This window comes from Siniperca chuatsi, linkage group LG3 (assembly GCF_020085105.1).
Source record: "Siniperca chuatsi isolate FFG_IHB_CAS linkage group LG3, ASM2008510v1, whole genome shotgun sequence".
NCBI lineage: Eukaryota > Metazoa > Chordata > Actinopteri > Centrarchiformes > Sinipercidae > Siniperca > Siniperca chuatsi.
Genome location: NC_058044.1, coordinates 11,491,965 through 11,511,773, shown reverse-complemented (window position 1 = coordinate 11,511,773; position 19,809 = coordinate 11,491,965). Strand labels below are relative to the sequence as shown.

The window sequence follows — 19,809 nt, the reverse complement described above, 5'->3', positions numbered from 1 at the left end:
CTTAACAAATGCTAATTGAGCTACTAATTATTTTTCTCAGGTCAAAGGAGCATATGAAACCTGTAAGTTATGTCAATATTTCAGTGGGTGCCAGTACTGTTTATATACTTCAGAAGCTTGTGAATAAATTTTGTGGTTAAAGAACTATATACATTTTTGAAGGTTAAGTGGTGTTATATGATGTTTATAAGCTTATTTTGGTTTTTAAGCAAAAAGTATGACATGAAATATTTGGTGAAAAAAACATGACTGATAACTTTCCCTGTCTTTACTTTCATTCTGTCCAGCTTGTTTCACTCCTAACAGTCATTGCTTTTGGTGTCACTCTTATCATTAACGCGCGTTACATTTTGGGAATTTATTTAGCGCTGAGGCCAAGATTGATCAAGACCACTATACAAACTTTAAATAACTGCCTTCTAATGGTAAATAATACCAAAAATACATGGGACAAAGTTAGAATACTTATCTTTAATACATTCAAATGACATTCACATCATAGCAATTTTTCAGCAAAACGGAAACTTTAATACTACTGCATGGGAACGGCATGGAAAAGCAAAATGCAGCATCTACAAAAATATCATTGCATCCTAAATTGATAAAAGAAGACTGATTCAAATTTGATAAACCTATATAGTCTTGTTTATTTATATATTATTCTTATTGTATTTTATAAATGTGTACCAAAAATACTGCATGTATCAAAAAACATGGAAGAAATCTGTAATATTTTGTGATATAGTATAAAGAATGTGTAAAGAGCAGTTTTCAGATGCCAGGTTGGGGAGTTGGCAGTGAATATACAATGCTAATGGATAATTTAACATCAGTGCAAGGGACAACAGTTGAAAATTAGCCTTTAGGCTAACACTTGCACATTTACAGCGTTGTTGATCAATGTGCATTACATATACATAAAATGTTTTAAAAAGTTGTACCGGTAACACTTTAAAGGTTCTGTATACAAGAATTTGAACATTAATATAGCACCAAACAACTACTTGCTATGTAAAGATATAGTGGCGTAATGACGTCCTGAGCAGAGTATGACATCACCCCCCCTTGTGTGTTTTCAATAGAGCTTCTCTGTTCTTTGTTTTGGTAGGAATTAAATATAATATATATAAGTATGTTTTAATTAGTGTAAAATCACTGGAAAATAAGAATTGTTGCGTTTTCGTTACCTTAGAATAAGCTGTTTTTATCTACATAGGGAGCGGGTCCCCTTCCACGGAGGTCGCCATGTTGCACCGCCATGTTTCTACAGTAGCCCAGAACAGACAAACCAAACACTGGCTCTAGATTGGGCCATTCATGTTTTTTGCGAGTTTCGCAGCCACCGTAGTTTCTCCTACACGCTTGGAAGGGGAGGGTGAGGTGAGCAGTATTCAAGTGGTTGCAAAATACAACTGTGTTATAAATAATGTATTATATGTTTATATACTGCTTATAAATGCAAAATGGGGGGGGGCTTTAAATAAAGTGTTACCATTGTACAAAAAATATTAATACTAATATTTAGCCAATAAATCCAGTAAATTGTAACTGTTTGTAAAGCACACAAATTCAGTTATCAGGAAAATACTTAAAAAGCTGAGCTGATGTTTAACTTAAAAACTTAAAAGCTGCTGTTTCTTTTGTTTCCAACAAGGAAGCAACAGCCAACTAGATTTCTCACAAAGAATGAACAGAAGTGTCCTTTTCCGCTGCGGTCACTTGAGTTTGTATGTCTTTCTTCAATCTGAAAAGAGAAAAAAAAGGCACAGAACAATGAAAACAATGTATCCTGCCCCACAGTCCCACATGTCTTGCAATCACCTGCTTTTTCTACTTGTAACTTCTGCTTTGGCCAAGTTTATGTGTCCTTTGCCATGAACTTTGACCTCCATGGAGAAACATCTGTTTGAGGGAAAGGATAACTGACATAATCCTACTCCAAATCTATTGCTGTGATTTACCCTTAACCATTAAGAGTCTGCAAAAAACAGTGTAGTCCCCAATGGTGATGTGACAACAGGACAGGGAGAGTTCATCTTTTGTTGCTCTTTTGACTCTTTATAGACTTCACTTAAGAGAACTGCTGATACTTTCAACTTTAGGTTTATTGCACTTTGACAATCATTCAAACCCAGTCATTTATTTCAAAGTGTTATTTTGTTCTCACAAACCCCACAATCTCAAATTTTACTTGAGTTAATCTGAACTGCATCCAATATAAAGGAGTTTGGTTTTAGACGAGTAATGTGACCACTGAGGCTCAGGTTGCAGGTAAGACTTCACATTGATCTTAGTCTATACAGCTATTCTAAGTTGAGCCACTGGGGTAGATAGGGATCTGTGGAGACCAGTTAGTCACTATAGTGAAACCTGGCTGCTGAAAGATTGGGCATTCCAAGGGGGATTTAGTAGTTTTGAAGAAAATGCTCAACTGAATCCTATGCAAAGATGTTCATTTTTTTCAGTCACCCACAAATGCACTTTAGGTAAAACAATGACACTATGTGAAAACTGTTTTTTAAGGTTAAGTAAGTTCTTTTGTTCTGTCTTCCACTTAATTTGGCTTTTGAAGCAATCAAGAAGAAATTAAAATCTTAATTTCACTGATATTGTAATAGGACACAAATCAACAGCTGAACTTTACATAATGTGTCACTGAACTGAACTTGTATGTATTTTGTAAAGTGATTAATGTCTTTATTGGGGCTACTGACACAACAAGGGGCGTGCACAGAAACAGAAGTCGGAACAACTGGAGAGATAAAATGCATCAGAACTGAAGGATTGATTACTCCAAGGTTAAGTTTCCTGAACTACAATGCAGAGGGATGTTGTTCACAGCAGATGAAGATTCATGGCACAGCTGTAAATAATCTGAATATTAGTTCAAACAATTCCATGGAAATATGTAAACATGTAAGAAACTAAATCCTAGAAATATTCAAGTAATGTAGAAATATAATATTGTTCTTATAGAAAGTGAATGTATTGTGTCTGAGCTTACGATGGTACTCACAATAGTGTAAAATATATTTCGATACTTGTGTCTGATTTAGCGTTCATTTCAGAATTACAACTGGATTGTAACAGGTTTGGATTAGGGTTATAAATATGATCAGGTTAAATTTAGGTTAAGGTTAAGGTCAGGGTTGCCCAGTCACACCACCATTTAGAATAAATTAATTCTAATAAAGTTACAGCAATCATGGGATTCACTCGCAGGAACAAAGAAAATCTGTGTGAATTTTTTGCGTCAAGTTCAACTGTACTGTTGCACCATTGAACAATAGCAAGACATCTTGACATTACGTCATTATGTCACAGAGCCACATATTTTATGAAGATGCGCTGATAAATTTCACTGTACCACTTTCTGGTGTGTCTGTAGAGATGCAAAAAAACTTATTAAAATAATTGTGAAGTGAATAATCTTCCCAATCAAACTTAAAGTAACAGCATTGGGTTATTCTCATACAGTGCCACCTGTTACCTTGTACTCAATGTCTGTCTGGTGTTCTAATAGAGTGTGGAATATATATTCATCAGGGCTTGACATGCAGATTTCATAACAATTCTTTGAATGTTTCAACTTCAAATATGTCCACACATCAATTCGCATCACAAGAAAGGAAACTAAAAGGTTTAACATTTTTAGGAACTTTCATTCAGCATCATCTGAGATTCCACCTGAGCTCACTTTAAACTGTGTGTGAATGATGAGATACAAAGGTGTATTAAAGCCATGGTTGACACTGCCTGAGGAATGTGGAGCCGATGCCGGAGGCGATACCGGCAGGAGAATGAACATCCGTCTGTCAGCGGGCCTCCTGATCACAGCAGACCTGCCAACTGCACAAAGCCAGGCCAGGAATGTTTAAACCAGCCTGGAGAGGACAAGAGGGGAGGAAACTGTCCCTACAACTGCAGACCTCATGGGGTTTGCATTGTGGGGGAGTCGCAGGTCATTGAAAGAGTCAGCTACATTGGGATCTGGGCACGTGGACATGAAAGCAGTTGCATTTCATGCTATGCTCATCTTTTAGAACAAACTAACTTTTTTGCCACGCCTGGCTCTAGGGATGGAAATGTTGGTCGGTCAATCAGTTGGTCGGTCCACCACTTTGGTCCAGAGAAATATCTTGACAACTATGAGATGTATTGCGATCAGATTTGGTGCAGATATTCAAGGTCCCTATAGGTAAATTCTAGTGACTTTGGTTATCTGATTTTCAATAGCGCCACCAACAGGTCAGAGTTTTCCCATACTCAGTGAAATAGCTTGACATCTACTAGATGGATTGGTGCAAAATTTTGCTCAGACATTCATGATCCCAGGCGATTAATCAAAATTTTAATTCATGAACAAATACCTGCAAAACTAATGACATTTCCATCAGCCTCAGCTGCACTTTGTGTTTAGTGCCAACTAGCAAATGTTAGCTTGCTAACACAGTAAAGTAAGTTAATGAACCTAGAAAACATTACCAGCATGTCTGAATATGTTTCAACATTGTGAGTATGCTAGCATTTAGCCCAAAAGACTGCTGTCCCACCCACTAGCATGGCTGTTTACTTTTACGGTGGTTTATGTGATTTATGAATTCTAGAAATGTAATCATGACAAATATCTTCGCTTGCTCAGAGATTGTTAATGCACATCCAAGATTACAAGCTGATTTATTTATTCAAATTAACCTATAACTATGGAGATTACAATCCTGTACACACACATTTTTGGGTAAAGTCAGAACAGGAGATATGTGAGTTCTTCATTTTCTGCAACAAAATGTTCAGTTATCCTGTCCCCAGGGAATCAGCAACATAAACAAGGCTTAAGAAGCCTGTGCAGTGATGGTCATGACAGACTGCTAAACTACAGTAAGTTGTCATTACTTCAACACAAAAGGTAGACAGCTGTTTCCTCTTTGCAAGGTGAGTTGCAAAAAAAGACAAAAGCACTAGTGACTAGGCAGAGTAGAGGAAACATGGTCAATAGATCACAACATGTCAAGGCTGTGATTGTTCACAACTAACCCACTGTGACTCCACATCATGTGACTGCAGTGCTAACTCTATTTCTATATTCTCTACAAAGTGTTTTCACTAACCACCACCTCCCTCCTTTTCTTTTTTTGAGAGACGTGCAGCATGGTGTGAAGAAGTGAACATGCACTACTAAATTAAGCCCTGCAAATGTTTTGTGGGCCACCTGCCAAAGTATGAACTGAAGTACAAAGGAAGAAGCTAGAAAATGTGACACACTTGTTGTAAAACATCTAAGGTGTAAATAGTGAAGGTCAAGGCCTAGCATACTTTGATATCTCTTAAAATAAAAGGATTTAGGTTGAAGCATCAGGGAAAGTAAAAGCGAGAGTTTAAGAGACCACTCACTTTTACCTTGCTTCTAAACACCTGACTTGTTTGTTTCCTGCAGCAAGATAGCAATCAACTTGAATTCAGAATTAAAAATTGCAGACTTGAATATGAAATAATTAAATTCGGATGAATGATGGAGAAAGTAACTGTACTTTAAGGCGACAGTTAGGCCAGCCAGTAAACAATTTTTCATGTCTCCCTCTATGTTTCTCGCAAATATTTTTTTCATTTTTTATAGGTTCTGTCATGTGCAGTGGCCTTTGTTGAAATGTTTTCTGGTTTGGGCTACACATCACAGCAGCCGCTGCACATCCAATTCTGCAGAGACTTGCTCAATGACAGGCAAAGAATGTGAGCCAGTTGACTCTGACATTGAGGGCACATTATTCTCCTGCAGTCACTGTGTACCCTTTAATTAGGATGGTCTGACCTATGACCTTTGGAAAGGACTTCAACCCAGAAGCCTCTGCAGATCAAGGAACCGAAGCAGGACACACCATTTGGTTTTGATAAAGAGGCATGAAACCTCTTCCTGTAGGAAGTTAACCTGTGAGATTAACATACAGTGTGCATACAGACACAAAGTAAGGTATCAATCAGGTGTACATGTGTAATGATGTCACGCTGAAAAGTTCTGCATTGGTTTCAGTTTAAAGAAAATTATGGTTGACCTCATTTGTCATTGTCTGAGCCTTTTTTCTTTTTACAAAAGCACACCATGACCTCACAAGGGGCTCACTTTCAAAACAAACTCACCAAAATTGTTTGGAAAACAATCAGCTTGTTTCCTCGTCCCATTTTGTTTGGTGCAGTTTTTACCATGCTGACAGGGCGTTAAAGTGAATGGCATAATCACAAGTCAAAGGCCAAACACCACTGACAGATTTATTTTGTCCAATAACGGTCACTTATATGTCTGGAATGACTAGTAAACATTTTTTACTTATACTTTGGAGCTTTAACAAGTGAAACTGACCCATTCAACTCGACCTTTGCCACAGAATGCGCAACTTACAATACCAACAGCTCTGTTTCTGCTAAAGATTTTCAGGGACATTGGGAAGTACAACCTCATTTCCTTTAAAGCCCCTATAAACTTGGTTACAAATATTAAGCATTTATCCAAAACATTAAATATTGACTAAATGACTAAATAAGCAACAATCGTCCAGTACATAACCCTCCGTAAAACTGCAACTTTTGCCAGTCTTTATGCTAAGCTAACTGGCTGCTGGCTTCAGCTTTATATTTCCCAGATACAAATATGAGAGTAGTATCGATCATCTTATCCAACTCTCAGCAAGAACGCAAATAATTATATTTCCCAAAATGTCGAACTACTTCTTTAAGAGCTTTTTCAGTAGAAGCTAGCACATGAAAATTCTCTTGTACTGATTTCTAATTTTCTTTATACTTTTTCCCGTAACTGTGGTAATGGTAATAATGGCCTCTGTTCACCTTTTCCACTTCCTACTGCTCTGTTGACACCAAGGAATTCCTCACAAATGCTTTACTTTTTGTTTTGCTAAAATACAGATATGCTTGATAGAATGATTGGCTATGATGGAATTTGTATTGAATGAATTGAAAGCCTTTAAGTAACCTGAATATGGATTTAACATTGTTGCCATATTTAGGCGTTCTAAAGAAAAAATGTATGGTCATTAGAAAAAGACCCTTCACAAAAAGCCTGTAAAAGGAGTTGAATAGTCTGCACTGACACTAATGCTTCAGCCCTGTTGTATATCCTTTTACAAAGCTTTGTCGTTTGACACTGATAAACCAAACGCATCTTTTTATGAAAGCCTGCTGGTGTGTGTTTGCCAGGATGAGGGTGTGTCTGAGTATTGCTGTATATCCCAAAACACTGACGAGAATGAACCACATGTCTACGTGGTGATGCTTTTATTTCTTGCTATATGAAACTAGTAGTTACACAATTATTGTTTTCACACTAGGTACTGTGCATTTGGGGTTTTGAGAAAGTTACTGTAAAATCCTTAAGTTTATGTTAGAACATGATTAGAAAATCACCAAACATCATACTCAAAACTGCATGTACAGCATACACTACATAACGATGCAAGTCTAATAGCTATGTTCACAACTTTGCAATTGCAAGTTTTAGTTTTCTATTTCTTGACCAAAACTTGATGGTTTGTGGTAGGAAGTAAAGAGAGGAAGGGGCAGAACCAGCCTCCGCCAGCTGTTCTTCTCGTAGTGTGAAGGGAGTGTCAGTCTGTGTTTTCCGACAGTCCCTCCCTCCTGTAAAGCTGTCCAGGTGTAATGGCCAACCTGCCGATCTGAACCACATCAAACCTCACAAGCAGGAAGCTTCCCTTCACTGTTATTACTGAGATAAAGATCCTGCATCCACCACATGCTGCATTGTCATCCTGCCAACCATAAATCTGTGTTTACACCTGAAATATCGCCCAAGGAAATTATGACTTTTGCTGTTACTGGGAAGCAGGAAAAGGAGACAAATAGCTAAAAAGTAAAATGAGTCAGTTCATATTTTAAACTCTTAAGTCTTTGTTTATCCTGAGCATTGAAAAGAACATATAGAACTGAACCAGCAGCACTGTCACTCTCTTACACTTGCCTCCTCCTTGCTGTGAAATATTCATCCCAGGCTGTACAGACAGTTTCCTCCAACATTAGCCATTAAACATGAAAGCCCAGCTCTCACTGGGAAATAACACAGTGAAGTCCCAGGTCTAATTATGCAGGTTTAGTTTATGACCTGTCAGCTCATATCCATTATCCACGACTGCAGAATGGTGAGCTGCCTTTCAACTTCAGTTTCCAGCTTGCTCATCGCTTCCCAGACCAGGTGGGAATGAGTGAAGAGTTCACTTTTTCCTTTTCTCTTGTCTTTTTTCTAAATTGTGAGCCACAACATTTCTCACATTTTCTCACAGTGTACTCGAGACATGATTTAGTTGTCTATGTCTTGAGTTTAATTATCACCTCCAGACGACAGACGAATTAATCTCAATCTAAAATCAATCAAAGAACAACAGGTTTTCAACTTTTTGGACAAAAAAGATGTTCTTCAAGTGTTTCTAATGAACTTCCAGTGAAACTAATTGTGCCTTTTCACAGAAGACAATTTACTCAGATGAGGGTTTAAAGAGAAAGGTGTATACATTTGAGTCTTAGAATACAGGGAGTGTTCACACATCTTCCAGTCCATCTTCAGTTCCAGTTGTTTTGTATAATGAATTGAAACCATGTGGATAACATGTTTGACAGCTTCTCAGCAGGTTTTGCACAACTATTATGTCACATGTTGTCAGGTACAGGTATTATTAGAGACCACAAATCACTGAGACAAAGGTAAACAAGTTATTGCTTTCCATAACCTTGGATCGTGTTTTGTGATCAGACCATCAGACAAAAATGCGACTAGTTTAGATGTCATTCATTTAAAAAAATGTATTCAAGGTAACAATTGTAAGAATAACTTACAAGTCCGTCTCCTAGAAATTATATTTATGTAGTTCTGTTTTTGCCCCATAGTTGCTGCCTGGATAATGTTCACAGGCAAGGTTTTTTTGAGTGCTGCATTTCTGTACTGCACAGTAGACAAAGGAAGGTGGTTGGGGTGGATGGTGGGTGTATAAATTAGGTTCATTTCCTTCTGTGTGTGGTGAGGTTTACACAACAAAAGCACTTTGGTAAGGGTTCGGTAAAGATCCTGGTTTTGGTTAAATGTTAATAAAGCAAAGATGTGCTGTTTACCTACTTTAAGTCCTAAAATAATAATGCTGATTTTAAAACGTATGGTACTGCCAGCAAAACACGTTGGAGCTCTCAGGATTGGAGACACCCAAAAGAGTTCTGCATCAAACTGACCAATACAAAAAACAGATGAGATGGTTAGAGCCTATTCACATGTAGAACTATAACATAAATTATTACTAGCTAATACTAGTAGATCTATATTTTTGAGTTTGATGTTGCAATTTCTTTAGTTTCATCTCACCACACACATTAAATAGAGTAGACCTTTAAAAGCACAGGTGTGAATAATCAATTGAATGATGGCTGAATTCCATTTAGCTACTTCAGTTTCAGGATAGATTTCATCAAATTTCATAGCTATCCTTGAGGTCTTCATTTTTAGTTATCTTGAGATATAGAAGAAGAACCGAGTGCCTTTTTCTGAAATGGAAATGCTTGGGATTTCTAAAGCGGGTGTTTTTGTTAGAATGGAGATGATCCGTGACTGCTAACACCAAGCATCTGAGCGGTTAGCTTCTCAGATGTGAGGTTATCATCAGCTGTTAAGATCAGTGTGAATACCTCGGGCCTCAGGCTTCGGCCCTGAGTGTTTCTGAGCAGATAGGAAGACAGAGGGAGTGCAGGTGCAGATGTGGGCCTTACATCCTGGAGCACATGATGATTAGACTGAGAGGGCCCATGTTAGTACTCGTGTGGGAAGAATCTCATCCATCAGTGGATGATAGTGCAAGAGGAACCGGAGGGAAGAAGGAATGAAGCCAAGTATGGTTTAAAGTTACCAGAAATAGAGTGATTTGGTAGAAAACATTAATAAAGTAAAGGAGCAACTTTTTTTCATAATTATTTAGAGCATATAGACCTATAGATGAGCAGGAAGATTCATTTTTGACTCTGGAATATGGATAGTTATTTGATAAAAAATCTGAACTCAGAGTCCACTTAACTATCTTTCTAGCTTACTAGGTCTTCATCAATGGATTGAGTTTGCTCAGTTGTTGATGATAGAGTACTGTATATAAGATGCAGTTAATGGTTCAGGAAAAAGCTAATAAGTGGACCTTGACATAATATTATTTTGTCCACAGAGCTATAGTTACTTAACACACAACAATCTATTAAAAACAATCAATCAGAAGACCAATCAAAAGTTTGAAAGAATCATATACTGTATGTTGTGATACTGACTTTTTCAGCAGGCACAGAGCCTCTGTTTTAGATGCTTCATCCAGTGTGTATTTATAAACTACTGGATGTCAGACTGTCAGTATGATTTACAATTTTGGGGACAAGCTCATTTTATAATTTTAGATTTAATGGTTATGACTCCTCTATTTTTAATATCTTTATTCAGAACGGGAAGCTGCAACACAGCACACCCAGTGGTTGTACGCGCGGCCTGTTGACCTGCAGTTCAGGGTGGGGGTTTTCCCTTTACTAACACCTAAGCTGGCTGAGCAGTGAAGCAGCTGCAGCGAGGGTGTCTGTCTTACCGAGTTCCTGAAGAACAGCACAGGGGCAGAAAGGCAATATGTTTCACACCGGCCAATTGAGAGGAATATCCCAGAAGAAGTCGCTCGACTTTAAATCTGTTTAAAAGACATAAGAGTCAATGAGTCATTCGAATAAAAAAATCTGCAAGGCAATTACTTCTCCATTTTCTGCCAGCGGCACTTCTATTAACTAGATCTTTCATTATATGAAAATATTAGTAGGATTACAAGTAAAATAGGTTCAGAATTTTTCATTTTTATTTTTCTTAATACAATACTGATATACATGCATATGAGATTTGTACATTGAAAGAATTATTGATCACTGTTATTGTTTCTCCTGTGAAGTGACCCAATCCCTTCCTGGTACAAGACTCTAGTGTAAGAGATGTGGGTCCTCTTTCTTTCCAAAAATACATTATATGGTTTATCTAAAGCTAATTTGAGACTTCAGCAGTCAGAGTTAAAACCCAGTCAAGTGGCTATCTTCCAGGGCTTCAGTCTTTTTAGTATGAAATTGCATCTTTGTGTTACTATCCCTCTACTGCAAATCAGCAAGAAATGATTGTCTGGTGAAGCACAAGGTGGGAGTATTGTACTAAAAAGACTAATTTTGGCTTCAGCTGATCTTTAGAGTGCATGTTTGCAGAGATCAGATCAATGACTGTGGATATTAACCGCCATCTCTAACAGCATAGCACCACTAGGAAGGAATCATTTTACGGCTAGTATGGAGAGGACACAGCGACCAATAACTCCATTATGAGCATGTCAGCAATATATTAAGATAGACTTGGAAAAAAACTGAACCTATCTTTTAATGTTGCATAGGAAAGTCCACTGAATGACTGCATAGTTCTCTTTTTTTGTCACCCGATTAACGGAAAATGTGTTGAAATGAGACATGTTGCAGTAAGTTAGAACTGAGATATAAACATAGCAAAGAAGCTGTCACTATTCTGGTAATTCTGCCAACATAACCGCCATGCAGCACTACAGTAAATTCAACAAACTATACAGTAGTAGCATAGGATCCTGCTGTCTTCTTTCAGTTCTAAGTGGATAAAGACATATTGTATAATCAGTAGATGAGTGTATTCTGTTAACTCAGTGTGACTATGAAAGGGTTGTGAAATAATTAACAGATAGTACGAGGAATGACAATGACCATTTGTAGCGGACAAACTTTAAATACCAACCTCTCTTCTGACTGACGTCAGCATTGTTGCTGTTGTTCTCATTTGTCTCCTTCAGCGATTCCACGGAGGTCTTGTTGGAGTCGACGCCTTCATCATCAGTTTTCTCCTCCACACTCGGCTGCACAGGTGCAGGAGTACTCTGCTCAACTACGTTCTCTTTGGGTTTGTTCTCAGAGCTGTCTGGGGATGGCGCAGGAGCTGCAGAATCAGTACTGGGATTGGATTTATCAGCTGTGAAGGATGAGAAAAGCAAACCATATTAATACTGTTTTTCTTCTCTGAATCCAGTTATAGCATGACACATATAAGTGAAAACAATATGTGGATTAAATTAAACAACACACAGGTTGAGTCATTTGAATATAGTGGAAAAACCCAACATTTATGTCATGTAATTTTAATAGGAAGTTAAACTGTTGCAATAAATTAATGGTGTAATGTTGTTGAGACATTTCTCTATCATTTAAACTTCTATGACATTGCAGATTTGATGTTTGGTTGTAGCGCCTACATAATTACAATATTTTCACTCAGCCTGAAGTGGTTTTGCCTTCTCTGTCAGTCAGAGGGGATTTCTTTTGAGCGGAGGCTTTTGAGGGGGCCACCACATTGGTAATGAGGCGACTGATTACTGACCATTTTCTAATGAGCCACAGCCATGCAGCTGTTGGAGGCTGTGGGAAAGTAGGGCGGCCCCATCATTATCTGACCCAGGGTTGGGTGGAGGGAAAGCAGAGATGAAGGGGGGAGGAAGGTGACCGTTGTTCTAGACGTAATTTTACCATGAGTAAGATGGCTCCTCAGGGATCATTCCAGTCTTTAGAGAATCATCACGTCTGTCTGGTTTATGGCGAATGACTAGACTCTTTATAACAAGTGGACTTCTGACCTGACTGTCAGCTTAGCATTGTCCTATAGTATAGACTTAGTATGCTGAGACTGGAAATGTGATCCGTAGTTGGTATTGGTTAAAATGCAATATTTAAAGAAACATATTGGGAAATATTTTTATTTGTTCACTTCTAAGAGTTAGATGATAAGATTAATACCACTCTCTGTGCGTTACATACTGAGATAAAGCCAGGTGGCAGTTACCTTATTTAAAGACTGGAAGCAAGGGGGAAACTACTAGCCTGGCTCTCTCTAAAGTAAAAAAAAAAAACCCTGCCTACCAGCACCTCTAAAGCTCCCACATTAACACTTGGGAAACAACAGCTGCGTGCAGTGACTACCCAGAGTCTTGTAGTCATTGTGAAGTCAAGAAATCCTTACACCACGCAACTCTCTCTAAAATATCTCAACAACTATCAGATGGATTGCCTTGAAATTTGGTACAGATATCCATGGTGCCCAGAGGATGTATCCTAATAACTTTGGTGATCCTCTGTCTTTTCATCTAGCGCCATCATCAGGTCAAAATTTCTATTTGTCCAATACTTTGGTTTATGACCAAAGTGCCTGCAAAACGAATGACATTCCCATCAGCCTCAGCTGTAGTTTGTGTTTAGTGCTTAACTAAATACTACACTGTTAGTATGCTAACACGCTAAACCAAGATGGTGAACAAGGTAAACATTACACCTGCTTAACATCAGGATGTTAGCATTGCCATTTTGAGCATGTTAGCATGGTGGCATTAGCATTTAGCTCAAAGTACTTGTCGGATGGTTCAAACAGCATCTGAAATCCCCTACCCCCACACCTTTCCGAAACTAACAATCCAACAGTCACACTGCATCACACAGTGATTGGCCAGGTGTTTGATCGACATCTGCCTGACTCTACTGTTAGCTTTGTTGCACCTGCTATTGTGGGACTGCTTACACCTTTATTATTCTTATTGGTACATGAACCTCATGTAAATCCTATCATAGCCCATAGATATCACATCTAATCATCAGCCAGAATAACTGAAAACACCTATGTATGTGTGCAGGGCCTTTAACAACATGAGAGTGGTATCAATCCTCATATCTAACTCTTGAGAATAAATTTCCCAAAATTTCTAATTATTAATTTACTATAAATGTGTCACGCTGGATGTTCTTTATAGGATCCCATTTCAAGCAGATAACACAGAGGTAATAAAATCAAATCTGAAAATTTAAAGCTACTTTAGGTCAGATTTTCAAAACCAATCTCATCACCCTAAATCACAAAGTAGGGCTATACCATGTATTTGCTGTATTTTCTTTACCCACATGACATTTTATTGTTGGGTAATTATTTGGATTATTTTCAATAAAAACCCAATACCTGTGTGTGCATTTAATGAATATCCTGTGTGTTCTGCTGTGTGTCAGTGTGACAGTTTTCTTGGCCTGTTTATGTGGGCTGTGTTTATTGCTGTAACAATTTTTATGTTGCCTTCTTGGCCACATGTCTTAACTTTGACTCTTGACTTGACTGAAATTGATTCTAATCCCAATGAGACTTTTGCATGGTTTAAAAAGGAAAAGAAAGAAGAAGAAGTATTTGCACTCAACCCACAAGAAGTGACGAATGAACACTCATTCCTGACAAAAGTTGACTAACCATTGATATGTTTTGCATCACCTTACAAGGTTTCTGGGTACTAATAGTCACATTTTCCAGTTATGTTATACTAGTTGCCCAGTGTTGCTTGAAGTTACTTTAGTCATCAGTTTGCACAATTATTTGTTTTCCTGTAACACTTCTTTTTAAGCTTATCTTATTCTGTGGTTTAAAGATGTTTCTCATCACTGACGTAAACAAGTCACAGACATTCAAGCAGCTTCCACTTCAGATCCAAAAACAACTTCTTAATGTGACAAAAAGACATTTATTTTATGTTAGAGCTGCTCATCACACTACAGTCACATTAACTGTATACCAACCCAAATATTTTTTTTTTACCATTGGGCTCATGAGGACGAGGATAGACTGTGTGAGCATTTCCTTGAGGTCAAAGGTATGGGATGGATGTGATTGTGGCTGTTGTGTTAAACAAAATTGTGCTTATATTCAGTCTTATCTTGCATACAGATATTTCTAGTAGGTACTGTAGAAGATTAGCTTGGAAATTCTTGCCCCAGAGATTTTGTAATTGTGGATCACAATCACCATCAGCCAAATCAGATTATTCTTCTTGCCATCAAGTTGAATCAAAACAGCAGTAACAAACCCAGGTGCATAATTAGAAATCTGGCTGCCCACCTACCCACCAAATTTCATTATTTCTTTCCCATGAGAGGAAGAGAACCGTTTGAAAGGTAGCTGCTTTTCAAAGCGGCCATCAGCACTGTCCATTTAAACAAAGTGTGGCCCAGGGCAGAGAGGCAGGCCCAGACATGAACCGCACCTTTTATCTTTATAATTCAACCTGCAAAGACATCTTTGAGTAAAACAGGAACACTTCATTCATTCTCTGACAAATGAAAATGTCAAAACAACAAGACAAGAATCAGCAATTATGCTTTTTTAGCATGAACATATTGCACTGTATGGGACCAAATGTCTAGGTAAAAATGCAGCATAAAATATATAAAGTATAGAGGAAGTAATCCTCTAGAATTCACAAATATTTTGGCTTTGTTACCCAATATCTGGACTTTAAAACGTTTTGTCTTATGATTTCCCTTGCTGCACATGGACACAGAGGCTTCAGTATGTTTGTATGACATTCATCAGAATTTGAATTACACAGAATAACACTCACTTATTTTGTATGTCAAAATGACAACATGCTTAACAACCACTGTAGGAGATAGGAGGTGTCAGCAAACTGACAAACTAAGGTGTCAGCAAACTAAGCTTGTAATTTGTTAACTTGGCTTCCATTTCCATCAAGTGGTAGACATGAGTACTGCAGGCCACATTTCCAGCTTGTCTCTTCTCAAAGTAAGGAAGCGTAAGTCAGTTGTGCGTACACTTTCCGTCACAGACATTTCAAAATTTTCTGTGAAAGTCCTTAACTGATCCAACTGTGCTTACAATCAATTCATTAACATGTTGTAGTTTTATAGCTTTGAAGTTGCTAGATATATAGTTAAATATTCTGTATGCCCGCAGGACTCTGTACAGGACATTCACACTATCTCACAGCATCTCTGTGTTAATAGAGTGTAGAGAGCTGTCACGAACTTTACTTCCTTTAATTCACTTTAACTGATCTTAAGAAAGAGGAAGGAAAATTGTACACAATCAGCCACAAAACACCTTTAAATTCACAACTCGATTTACTTCAACTAAAACGAATGTCCTGTCCTGTTTCTCATAGCTCCATTGATACAGCAATACAATAAATAATGCTGATCAGTCACAGGTTTGTTCTTACCTTTCTGTTCCTCCTGTACTTCAGGTTTTGCCTCTGGTTCTTGTGGCTCGTTTGTAGTATTTTCTGCACTTTCAAAGGTTTGCATACCTGAAAAGTGTACATGGATCAGGATTTATAATATATCTGCAACAATAAAATAGCACAGTCTGTTTGGATTTATAAGGTGACTTTTTTGTTAATGTGACATCTTCTCTGTAACATTGTTGTTGATGTAAGTTGGACTGACCGTTCTGAGATACAGCATCAATAGGCAAATCAGGGTCTATAGTGCTGAGAGGGATGTGTGTTTCATCCGGTCTAGAAGTGAAGTCAACAGAGTAGCGCTGTAGGAAGAGGGGATTCAGAACACACACAGAAACACACATATTAATGCCACAACATTAAGGGAATGAGACCACTTTCATGTCTGGGTGCTACATATGAAGCTACTGCCAGCAGCTGGTTAGCTTAGCTTAGCATAAAGACTGGAAGCAGGGGAAAACAGCTAGCCTGGCTCTGTCCAAAGGTGAACAAATATGTCTACCAACACTGATTAACACTTTATGTCTGTTTGTTTAATCCATACAAAAAACAAGTGTAAAAACAGCAATGCCATGGTTTTACGCGGTTATGTCATAGGCGCAGTAAGCCAAGAAATGGTCCAGCACGTAACTACATGTAAAAATACAACTTGAACTTCAGTTTTTGTATGGATTAAGCAAACAAGATATAGTGTGTTAATTAGTAGGCTTTAGGCAAGCTGTTTCCCCCTGTTTCCATTCTTTAAACTAAGCTATGCTAACCAGCTGCTGGCTGTAGCTTCATATTTAGAAAACAGACATGAGAGTGGAATCAGTTTTCTCAGCTAACTCTCAGAAAGAAACCTGATAAGCATATTGTCGAAATGTCGAACTGATCCTTGTTTGGTAGCGGAAGCAAAGGACTACTCTTACCCTTTCTCTCCTCCTTGCGACGTAGCAGGCAACTCCTAATAAAAGAGCTATGATGATGATCACAACTAGGATGATAATGCCTGAAGGAGGTAATACAGTTCATGTTTATAAAAAGGAAGACATTTTCTCATTGTGGCTATGCAATGTGGCCCCAAACAACGCCATAAATGTACTGTTGATTCCCAAACATACAGTATAGTTACAACCTCAAAAAACATTGTGATATCATGTACTAGAGCACATGTATGTGTCACTCACCAGTGCTGTTGCCTGTTGATGTGACTGCAAGAAAGAGAAAAAGTTGACATCAAACAATGCCATTTAATCTGAAGTAAGGATGCCAGCATAAACCTGCTAATGAGCAGTCAAATGTAACCTTCTATTCATAATACAATCAGAGGGGAAAGCTGCTTAGAGGCTTCAATCCGTTATCAGTTACATATTCAACTGGTTCAAAACTGCATCAACATATTTTATTTGGCCATTTGGGTGCAGCAAAACAACCTGATATGGCTTAGCAAACAATTGCCTATTTACGCTTTCATCAGACACAGAGCAACATCCACATTCATTTGGAGTCGTGTTTCTATCCACCTGATGAATTCTGGTCTCTGCCAACTCCTGAGCAAGATACCTGACTCTTTAGCTGCAAAATGCTCAACTATGGTCACCTGCTAGTCACTAACTTTGTCTATTAACCTTTAGTACTCTGAAGTGTACAGTGGGTTTATCAGAGCTTTTTTACTGTAAAACGCTGCCAGCTGAAACAAGTTGGTGAGAGCCACAGCAGTAAAGTTGTAAAACCGAAAATCATTTAAAGAACTGCAAAGTCTGATGATAATTCTCTGTGGGTTTGTCACTATGAATGACACCTGTCATAGTACGTAGTCCTTTGATCCACTGTTCATTAAAAATATTGATTAATGCAAATTTAAGGTATTATCAATAATATTCATCACTGGATCCAATTTAAACTCAGATATTAACATTTGTTCAGTTTTTCTCTGTGATTTAACATTCTGATTTAACAAACGAAAATATACAAAATATACAGGAGGTGGTGGGAACTGTGTTTCTCTAAATAGTTCTTATTACAGAGCACAAAGCTATTAATGTGGTTTATGCTCAAGATAAATATAATTGTTTCATTTGTACCAATTCCAGGCTATGCAGCTGTATGTACCTGGCATATGGATTTGAGTTTTACTGTAATTGTACATAGAGTATATATGCACAGTATGTTTGGTAATGTAAAACTGTCAAATCCTCAAGCTAATCAGGGAACACCAAATTGTAGAATATAGTTTATTCATCAGCAGTCTCAACTCACGTTTGTTGTTGACGTTGTCTTTTGTTGTGGTGGCCTGTGTTGTGCTTTTAGAAGGACTAGTCAAAGACTTTGGGGTCCTTGTACGTTGGGAGACTTTGTCATCTGTAGAACTGCTATCACCTGAATCAGAGAAGCATGTTATTCTACAAACAAACAATGATACACACAGGAACAATCATAAAACAAAGATGACATGTTGATGAATGGACTAGCTATAAGGGTCAAAATCAGAAACAAAATTGTTTTTGGGCAATCCAACACTTATGGGTACATACATACAGCAATAAATAGTTCAGATAATAGCTCTTACCATTTTGATTTGTTGTTGGGGGTGTGATGGTGCTGTTGGTTTTGGTGATTTTCATGTTACTGGTGGTACTGGAGATGCTGGTCATATTGGCGGTGGTGTTGGTTTTGTAGTTGGTAGTGGAGAGTGCTACAGTGGTGGAAGTATCGCCATTATTGCCAAGGATTTGGTTGTTAATTTTTGTTGTGGAAAACCCTCTGACTGTTGATGTCTCATCTGCTGCGACAGAAGCCACAACCAAACCTGCAAGAAAGAATATGGCATTTTCAAAATGATCCAATAGACGAACACAAAAATTAGTTCAAGCATAAAACTTTGGCAACTTTTTTTGTTATAATCAAGTTCAGATTCACTTTGTTTTCCTGTTTTGTGTTTGTTTGTCATTTTGTTCTGTCTGTGTATATATACAATATAGAATTGACCACAAAAAACAAACTTTATTGTAGAGTAATTTCCCATGCACTGAATCATCAACCTAAACAACTTACAGTAGTTCTGTTAACTGTAAACCTTAAAGGGAACCAGCTACATAAGTACTAAATGTTAGGGTGTGGCCCTGTTTCCCTTGATGATCTACATTACTTAACTTAACCCAGACAGAGCATTTGAGGTACAGGGTTTAAAAAAACTTTTATACTGACAACAAAGCTTAACATTTTGTTAGTTATAAAATTAATGATTGATACAGTGTAATCAGATGCATGTCAATAGTATAATAATAAAGAGCCTCACCCAGGAAAAAGAAGAGAGGACCGATCGATGACATTGTAAGTTTGTTTGATGGCAGCAGCAGGCAGGAAAAGCTACAAACTCTAATATACTGTATATACAGTATGTAATATCAAAGCTCTCTGCCTGAAAGTGATACTGTCATATGTTGCTTTTCTTCCTGAATGCCTCAGAGCGTTACATGACTCTAAAGGAAACAAAAAGAGGATCAACACCTCTGACCACAGTAGGATGCATCAGAGAACAGTGTTGCTCAAATGGTTTAAGAAAGAGGAAACATTCATTGCTTCAGACTCTCCTCTTGCTGCAGATCAATATGAGGTAGCAGATTTGTATTGTTACTGACAAAACTCTTCTATTTTGGTTCACTGTAAATCTGAAGATAATTCATTTAGTGAA

At 37.8% G+C, this 19,809-nt stretch overlaps 1 protein-coding gene across 2 annotated transcripts; it reads right to left on the bottom strand.

Moving 5' to 3' along the window:
• Positions 1 to 451: 451 nt before the first annotated feature.
• Positions 452 to 19,601, bottom strand: si:dkey-27h10.2 (cell wall protein RBR3). Of its 2 annotated transcripts, none has more exons than XM_044190630.1 (10): positions 19,414 to 19,601; positions 18,685 to 18,924; positions 18,375 to 18,494; positions 17,303 to 17,326; positions 17,045 to 17,079; positions 16,339 to 16,435; positions 16,113 to 16,199; positions 11,816 to 12,046; positions 10,617 to 10,712; positions 452 to 1,744 (listed from the first exon to the last, which is right to left on the bottom strand). In XM_044190630.1, the coding sequence occupies exons 1-9, from the start codon at positions 19,445 to 19,447 to the stop codon at positions 10,660 to 10,662; spliced, it is 921 nt and encodes a 306-aa protein (XP_044046565.1). In that variant the 5' UTR covers positions 19,448 to 19,601; the 3' UTR covers positions 452 to 1,744; positions 10,617 to 10,659. The 2 variants fall into 2 exon arrangements, with proteins under 2 accessions (XP_044046565.1, XP_044046564.1); XM_044190629.1 differs by having other exon boundaries at positions 17,045 to 17,124; positions 19,414 to 19,600.
• Between the last annotated feature and the right edge of the window lie 208 nt (positions 19,602 to 19,809).

What these genes read in the sequence shown, in the direction of transcription:
- si:dkey-27h10.2 (XM_044190629.1), bottom strand. Translation starts at nt 19,447, where the DNA reads ATGTCATCGATCGGTCCTCTCTTCTTTTTCCTGG. An exon ending in AGACAACGTCAACAACAAAC is followed by an intron (nt 17,327 to 18,374) that starts GTGAGTTGAGAC and finishes TCTTTCTTGCAG; the next exon opens with TCACATCAACAGGCAACAGC. An exon ending in TGATGCTGTATCTCAGAACG is followed by an intron (nt 16,200 to 16,338) that starts GTCAGTCCAACT and finishes TACACTTTTCAG; the next exon opens with GTATGCAAACCTTTGAAAGT.